Source organism: Vidua chalybeata, chromosome 14, assembly GCF_026979565.1.
Source record: "Vidua chalybeata isolate OUT-0048 chromosome 14, bVidCha1 merged haplotype, whole genome shotgun sequence".
Lineage (NCBI taxonomy): Eukaryota > Metazoa > Chordata > Aves > Passeriformes > Viduidae > Vidua > Vidua chalybeata.
Window position 1 is genome coordinate 4,236,146 of NC_071543.1, and position 8,695 is coordinate 4,244,840.

At 57.2% G+C, this 8,695-nt stretch overlaps 1 protein-coding gene across 1 annotated transcript; it reads right to left on the reverse strand.

Moving 5' to 3' along the window:
* Positions 1–3,353: 3,353 nt before the first annotated feature.
* On the reverse strand, positions 3,354–7,974 carry LOC128795171 (HEPACAM family member 2-like). Its single transcript, XM_053955734.1, has 6 exons — positions 7,817–7,974; positions 6,369–6,698; positions 6,010–6,279; positions 5,781–5,840; positions 5,352–5,400; positions 3,354–4,684 (listed from the first exon to the last, which is right to left on the reverse strand). Exons 1-6 carry the CDS (start codon positions 7,887–7,889, stop codon positions 4,681–4,683), a joined length of 786 nt encoding a protein of 261 aa, XP_053811709.1. The 5' UTR covers positions 7,890–7,974; the 3' UTR covers positions 3,354–4,680.
* Between the last annotated feature and the right edge of the window lie 721 nt (positions 7,975–8,695).

The following is an 8,695-nucleotide window of genomic DNA, read 5'->3' on the forward strand; positions in this document are numbered from 1 at the left end:
TGGGTGGGGATGGACTGCATCCCATCCTGAGGAAGGGGTGATGGCTGGCACAGGATTTGCAGGGGTCACAGCGGTCACCCCCTCTGCTCTGGGTTTTTAGGGGGGGAGCTCTGGAGGTGGCTCAGCTCCTACACCTGCGGGCTGGTGTGCATCGCCTGCATCTTGGATGGCACCGCTGGCATCCTCTGGATGTGGGAGGAAGGTCAGAGGGGACTGTGGGGAGGTTTGGAGGGAGGGGGGACAGAACCCATGGGAGATGCAGAGTCCAGTGGGGCCCAGAGAGGAAGGCAGTGAGGGACAGGGGAGTCACACCATGGAATATGGGGGACAGACCCATCCAGAGAAATTCGTGATCCATGTGTGGTCTCCATGTGTGATCTCCAGGTCTGGAGGAGCTGGACCACCACGTGCATTACACACCCCCCTGGACAATTAATACAGTTATTCCCCTTTTCCCAGAGCCCTTTCCCAGGATTAATCCCAGCAGGACAGTAAAATGATCAGAGAATGGAGAGGCTGCAAGGAGAGGCTGGAAGTCAGAGGAGGGTGGGGAAGGCATGTAATGCAGAGTTCCCAGGTGTTGAAGGGGGTGGGCAATGGACCATTGGGGTCTCTGCCTTGTCCTGTTGTCTTTCAGGCCCTTCTGTGGCTGTCATACTGCCTGAGATCACCCTGAGCTACCTCACCGTGGTGACCTTCCTGGTTGCCACCACCGTGATTTTCCAGCCTACGGATTTCAGCCATCTGAAGAGCAAAAACGGTGAGCGGTCCCACCAAGGATGGACCAAACTGGTCCACAGGGAGGTTATTCTGCCCAAAACATCATCCTCATTTTAAAATGAGAACTCCTGTGATGACCCAGGCTGGTGGATCCCTCACCTGTGCCTGGGTGAGGCCAGCCCTGCACCCACACCTCTGGGCACTCATCCACATCTCTTTTTCCTGTGCACCTCTGCAGCACAGCGCACCATGGGCTACGCCGCGCCGGGGGCCGTGGTGGCCGTGGTGCTGAGCAGCACCTTCCTCATCAAGAGCATCTACCACCGCCACGGTGAGCAGAGATCCTCCAGGGACCGCCCCAAGAGCACAGCTTGTGTAATCCCCACATCCCTTCAATTTGGCTCTTAGGCCTCCAAAAACAAGCCCAACAAACCAGGAGTTTCGGGGAAGTGAAATCTTGGCAGGAGCAAAATTCAGTTTCAAACATCCTCCACCTATTTTATTTTCTATTTTTTTGTGTGTTTGTGCTTTCATGGTGGCAACCTACCTTCCTCCTTTCCCTGCCCCTGCTGTTTTCTCCGGCAGTAGAAGAAGGATGCACGGAGTTCATGGACGTGACCATTCTGGTGTGCAGCGCCGCGGCCGTGTCGGCCCTCCCGCTCCTCGCCATTGGTCTCTGCTGTAAGTCTGCTCCTCCTTCCTCTTCCAGCCCCTCACAACGCCTCCGTGTCCCTGCACCATCCAGCAGCCACTGGAATTGTTTAAAAGTGGTTGATTTGGCTTTTGTGAAGCCCCTGTGTTTCATAGTTCCCACTGACTGTTTCCCTCCCCTGGGAAGCCCCAGGGACTGTATCCCAAATACAACACCCCACCCTTGGTGCCTCTCACACCTTCTCCTGATCTGGGGACAGATTTGTCTTTTACACATCACACGACTCAGAGCTGGAGCAAGGACTGTGATGACTGTTGGATGGACAAAGCCAGGTAGGTCCTTTGTTCCTATTTTCCACATAAATTCCTATTTTTCACATGAATTTGTACATCTTGAAGCAAAAGCAGCAGGATATGGAAACTATCCTGTGTTTTAGTTTAAGACCCATACCCCAAGAAAGATCCAGCCCAGCATGCCCTCCAGCCCCTAGGTTCTTGCTGGGTTCAGGGGGAGGCTGCTCTGGTGGGGTTCCCATCCAGCAAAGCACTTGAAAGCCCACTCAAAACTCCCACTTATGGCCTCAACCTGAAGTTTTTAAGCCTTAATTCCTCCTGGATTCATGGATTAACAGAATGGTTTAGGTGGAAAGGAAATTCTACGATTATCCAGTTCCACCCCCTGCCTTGGGCAGGGACACCTTCCATGATCCCAGGCTGCTCCAAGCCCTGTCCAGCCTGGCCTTGGACACTTCCAGGGATTGACAGCTTCTCTGAGCACCCTGTGCCAGGCCTTCCCACCCTCACAGGGAACAATTTCGATGCTCAGCATGTCCCCCCTCCTCTTCCTTCCAGGTCCTTTGAAATGTCTCAGCCAGGCACCAAGGACACCATTCCCAGCTGAGCTCCATGTGGGTGTCTCTCACTTGGCTAAGCCAGGCCAAGCCTTCCCCCAGGTTTAGGGGGTTCAAGGGTCTCAGTTTGGGTTCCTCTGTGATCCTCATAATAAATGTCCATTAAATTAATCTGATTCTGCCTTTTTTAATAATAAATCAGACCCAGGGGAGGACAAATGCACATTTCCCCCTTTCTGCAGGAAACCAAAGCCTGAAGTAGAGAAGCCACTTTAGCAGCAGCTGCAGGAGTCTCTAACTTGTTTATCTTTACTTAATGTTTGTTTACAACAATTTAGAGCTATTTGTGTAAGTTATACCCGGGAGTAGCATGAAATACTTTTCTGGGACTAACCCTGTAGTACCTTGAAATAGATTCTGGCTTTACCAGTAGTAAAGGCGGAGGAAGGACATGAAGGCACAAAAACCAGGGTGGGAGGAGGAGGATGCTGTCAACAGCTCTTCCTCAGGTCCATCCCAGGGCGTCTGACACACTCTGGGATTTATTTACTCCGTAAATCGTGCTCAGCCTGTGCCAGTGGCTGCTTGTCCTGCCTGTCACAACACACTGAGATGTTTCCTGCAGCCCAAAGGAGCCTTTCCCAACCACAAACAGCTGCTGAGCACATCCCTGCACCCAAAGGCCCCCAGAAGAACCCCAAACCTCCCCAAAAAGCCCCCCTGGGACAGCCCAGACCCAGCTCCTTGGAAGGCAGCTCGACCCAGGCACTGCCAGGGCAGCTGCCAGGCTCCCATGACTCAGGGAATGGGGCCAGGTTAAAAATACCCTCACCCAGATTTGGAGCAAAGTCGTTGGGCTGTTCTTAACCCCAGCTGAGTCCCTCAGGCTGTCACTGCCACAGGAGCAGGTGAGGGAGGGGATGGGGATGCAGGAACCCCACAAGGGGAGCAAATGATGTCCTCAAGAGGAAGGGATCATCTCCCAGAGCTGGACACCAGGACAAATCCAGCATTCCCAGGTCTGCCACCAGCCATGCCCCACCAGGGCCTGATTCCTACCCCACTGCTACCCCAGGCTCCAACTACCCCGAGGGAGCATCTCCCACCCCTACACATCACAGCAATACCCTCTGGGATAACACACACTCTTTATTAGCAGCAACAGACATCAACAAAACACAAAGTCTCCAAAACCAGTCACAGACAACTCCCCAAAACGCTTAGAAAAGTATTTCTTGTAAAACCTGTGGCTACATTTACACCCTCAAGTGCAACAGAGAACATGACAACCTGTCCTGCAGCTTCCAACAGGGTCAGAATCTCATTTATTCCATCCAAACTCCTCTGCTTCCTTTAACGGTTCCATGAAACCCCAGGCTGAGATAGCCCCTTGCTTACAGCCCCTGAATCCCGCAGTGATCCCTCCTACGATTTTCCAGTTTGCCTTTGAGAGGTCCCCAGCCTGCTCCAGAGGTGCTGGGGACTGGCTCAGGGAGGGCCCTGGACCTGGGATTTCCCCCTCAGATTTAAAGGGGGTGCAAATGTCCTGAGGTGACCAACAGTGGGGTCCAGCACCTGGGATAGCATCCGCTTCTCTCCAAGCTCTGCCTCCTGGCTCAGCTGAAGGAGTAACATCTCCTCCACAGCAAAGCCCAGGAGGGCCCTGCAGAGGCAGCATGGGGAGGGAGAGGACAGCAGGGGACAGCAGGGGACAGGAGCAGGGCTCCTTGTATCCAGCCAGGCTGAGGCCATTGTCACCCGCAGGAGCAGCAAACAGAAAGGACAAGCTGGCACCAGCACTGGTGCTGGGAAGAGGAGGGGATGTCCCCAGGGATATCCCCAGATCCTGCAGAGCCCAGGGCTAGAGGAGATGGGCTCCTGAGCATCCCCACCTCTGCCAGCTGCAGGGATTTCCATGGGATCTGCTTTCAGAAACTGAGCGCCTTTGCTGCTCCCCCATTCCCTGCCAGCTCCCACTGCCTCCACCTGCACACCCAGCACAATCCTGCCCTTTCTCCTCCCTCCAAGGGCCACATGGAGCAGGATGCCCAGAGCCTCAGCCCCTGAGCCCCCTGGCAAACCCCTGGCACAGCAGGGCACCGGGAGGCCCCAGGGAGGCAGGGCTGGCACTGTGGCACCTCCCAGCAGCCCCACGACTGTGGATTTGCCCAGCAAGGACAGTGGCTCTTTCCAGAGCCATGAGCCCATCCAGGCCTCTGGAGGAAGCCAGGAGGATGGAGGGAGGGAGCGGGTACATCCCTCTCCCCAGGGATGCACAACAGGAAGAGCAGGACAACATAGAAATAGTCCAAACCAGTGTTTAAAAAAAATATTTGCAGGTCCTGGCAGCTTGAACACTTCACAAGTGAGCCCAAGAGAGGCTGGGATGGGATGGGATACCTGGCACTCCCAGCAGTATCCACCACCTGGGAAGGGCAACAGCAGGGCTGACCCAGTTCTACCTGCAAGGAGAAGAGAGGCACCCACATGAGCCATGTCCTGGGCACTTGGACCCCTCCAGGGCCTCAGCCAGCTCAGTGTCCCACACTGGCAGTGGCAGCACCAGGAGATCTGGACTTCTGCACTACTCCAGATTCCAGAAGCTACCTTGGCCAATTTATTTGTCTGCAGTTCCCTGGGTTCTGACTGCACAAGACACCTGAGAGCTCCTTGTTTGTAACCCGCCACCTCATGGGATGGGTTTTCATCCTTATCCTCTCCATCCTTACCCTCACCCTCCAAGAAGCTCCAGTGAACAGCCTAAGTGTGTTTGTGGTCACAGAGAGGGAGTGATTTCTGAGAAAATCTCGAGAATCCTTTGCTTCCCAGAAATCTCTGGAGTACTCAAAAGCCCACCCATTATTCAGAGCTAAGGTAACCAGGAGTGTCAGGGTCTGGGTGGATAATCAGAAATATTTCCAGACTGGGGATTAAATAGAGCAGACAGCAAATCCTTTGAGCCTCCAGGGTGGGAGAGCAGCCTCTTACAAGAGAGGCTGGAATAGTACCCTGAGCTCTCCTACTTCTCCAGCTCACTTGGATCCAGCCAAGGATAAATTTGGGCTTGTAGAGAGAAAATATTTTCTGGAGCAAGGGGGCCACCCCAAGAGGGGGCTGGAGGCATCTTACCAACAGTTTTCACATGAGTTCTCCCTTCTCCGGCACCAGACGAAGACACCTGGGGACAAAGCAGCAGCATCAGAAAATCCCAGAATCCCAGAACCGTTTGGGTGGAGGGACCTTCAAAGCCCATCCAGTTCCAACCCCTACCATGGACAGGAACACCTTCCACTAGCCCAGGCTGCTCAGAGCCCCACCACCATCATCATCCAGCATGACCTCCTTGGACTGGGGACACCCTGCTGGAAACAGCAGCTGTCACAAAACCCAGCCCCTGCCCATGGGATGCCAGGGTAGGAGAGCCAGGTCCTGGCAGGGATGTGCCACATGGGACCCTTTCACCCACCTCTGGTGGCCACAGCAATTGCCATGGCACCCACCAGCCAGAAACAGGGCAAAGAGTCACCTCAGCACCCACCTGCCCACCCCAGCACCCACCTGCGAGTGAGCCGATGACAACACAGGTCAGGACCACAGGCAGCACCACGTTGGTAGAGTCTGCAAAGGGGAAAACACAGACCCTCTGCACCAGAGCAAATTTAACCTGAATTTAACTCACCCACAGCCTCACATCAAGCCTGCCTGCTCAGCACAGGCAGGGAGAGAGAATCCCTTTCTTGGGGTGGTCCCCCCGTTTTTTTCCTGGGCAGGGAAGGAATGCACTCACGGTGGACCTTGAGCAGGAAGGAGGTCTCATTCTGGCTCACAGCGTTGCTCACCACGCAGGTGTAGTAGCCGCTGTCGCTGATGGACGCCCGCAGGATGCAGAGCGTGGTGTTCTCCACAAACTTGATGCGCTCACTTTCCACGAGCAGCTCCCCATTTTTCTTCCACCAGTAGGCATCTGCCTTCCCTTGCAGCACTTTGCAAAGCAGTTTGGTGTTGACTCCTGCCTTCACCAAGGAGTTGCCCACAATTTTTGGCTGGAACAGCGGCTCTAGGAGAGGCAGAGGCAGTGTCAGCGCTCAAACCTGTGGCAATCCCAGCTCCCAGCCACAGAGGAGGGTTCTCCGTGGCACCACTCACCCACAACGTGCAGATGGAACCAGGTCGTGGCCTCCTCCAGGGCCCTGAGGCGGTAGAGGCGGCTGTCCCCGTGCTGCAGCACCACCTGCAGCGACAGGTTGGACTCGTTGAACGTCGCACGGTTCTTGTAGAGCTGGGACATGTTGGGGGGGTGACGGAAGCCATAGCTGAGGATGACCCCCTCCTCCGAGCCCGCTCGGTACTCCCAGGACACGGCCCTGCTGCCCCGTAGCACAGGGGCAGTCAGTAGCACGGTGCAGCCCACGGCCGACACCAGGCTGCCCGAGGCCGGGCGCAGGTCGGCCAAGTAGCAGGGAGCGAGAGTGCGGGCTGGAAGAGAAAGCAGGAGTCACCCCACAGCCACAGGGATCCCACTTCATTCACCTGGGAGGTGCTGCAGGAGCCCTTCCTGCCTCAGCTGCAGAGGGAATTATTTATAGAATCATGAATCATGGAAGGGTTTGGTTTGGAAGGGACCTGAAAGATCACTCAGTTTCATGGGCAGGGCTTCCACTATCCCAGGCTGCTCCAAGCCACAAGGTCCAACCTGGCCTGGAACACTGCCAGGGATGGGGCAGCCACAGCTCCTCTGGGAAACCTCTGCCAGGGCCTCACCCCCTACACAGGGAAGATTTTCCCCCAGTATCCCATCTAACCCTGCCCTCTGGCAGTAGGAAGGCATTTCCCCTTGTTCTGCCCCTCCATCCCTTGTCCCAAGCTTTCCTGGAGCCCCTTCAGGCCCTGGAAGGGGCTCTGAGGTCTCCCGGGATCCTTCTCTTCTCTGAACACCTCCAGCTCTCACAGCCTGGCGCCAGAGGGGCTCCGGGCCTCAGAGCAGCTCCGTGGCCTCCTCTGGGCTCTGTCCAGCAGCTCCAGGTCCCTCCTGAGCTGTGCTGAGGGTTGGGGCAGCTCTGCAGGTGGGCTCTCACTTGAGGGGGCAGAGGGGCCCAATCCCCCCCGCCCACGCTCTGGGGCTGAAGCCGCGTTGGACAGGCCCTGCTGAGCTTCTCACCCACCCACACCCCCAAATCTTTCAGCAGGGCCATGGAAATGCTCCTTCCTGCTTTGGGGGGCACAGACGGAGCTGCGGGACCCCCGGGCACAGCCGCCCCCCGTCCCGCGGGCCCCTGCCGGGAACCCGCGCTGAGAGCCGAGAAAAGCCGCAAGTCCCTTCCCGACCTTCCCCTAAAAGCTTTACTCCGGGATTAAGGCGTGCCCGAGCCTGGAGTCGGCGTCGCGTGTTAAATCAGGCGCCAGGAGAAGATTCCCAAAGCCAAAGCCGGGAGTGGCTCCATGAGGGGGGCCCAGGAAGTCCCGCCCGCCTCCCCCCGCGGCCCAACTCGGCCCAGCTCGTTCAAACCTTCCCAAAACGGCCAGGGCAGACCGTCGGGCACCCGGCCCGGGACCGACCCGGCCCGGCCACCCCTGGCCCCGGGGCTAACACTCGCCTGTGACCCCCGGGGCGACCGCGGCGCTGCCGGGGGCGAGGAGCAGGGGGAGGAGGAGGGGGACGGGGAACATCTGCGGGGCCGCCAGGCGACAGCTCCGCCACCAGCCTCGGGCAGCTCCTCTGGGCGGGACCGCGCGGCGCCTGCCCTCCTCCCTCTCCTCCTCCCGCTGCTCCTCTTTTCGTCCCCTCCCCTCCCCTTCCCTCCTTTCCTTCCCTTTCTTCCCTTCCCCTCTTCACCTCCTCTCCTCCTCTTCTCTCTTCTACTCCTCCTCTTCTTCTATTTTCCTCCTCTCCTCTCCTCTCCTCTCCTCTCCTCTCCTCTCCTCTCCTCTCCTCTCCTCTCCTCTCCTCTCCTCTCCTCTCCTCTCCTCTCCTCTCCTCTCCTCTCCTCTCCTCTCCTCTCCTCTCCTCTCCCTCTCCCTCTCCCTCTCCCTCTCCCTCTCCCTCTCCCTCTCCCTCTCCCTCTCCCTCTCCTCTCCCTCTCCCTCTCCCTCTCCCTCTCCTCCTCCTCTCCTCCTCCTCTCTTCCTCCTTCCCCTCCATCCCTCTCCCCTTTCCAGGACTTCCAAACGCAACACACAGAGCCCCTCCCCAAGGCGCTGCCTCCTGCCGTCTCTCCTGTCCCTCCTCTACCTGTCACGGTGTAAAACCCTCAAATCCCAGCTCGGGGGCACTGGGGGAATGGCCTCACCCTGTCCCCTCTCCTCAGGATCCCAGCTCAGCCACAAAAACTGGGGGTTTAACCATTTCCTGGAGCAGCTCTTTCAGCTCCCGACAGGGCTGTGGGAAGGACAGGACATGGCTGGGATGCTGCTCCTGCAGGATATTCACCTCGGAATGTTCCAGGCGGGATCGGGACAATGTTTTTTTCCTTCCCC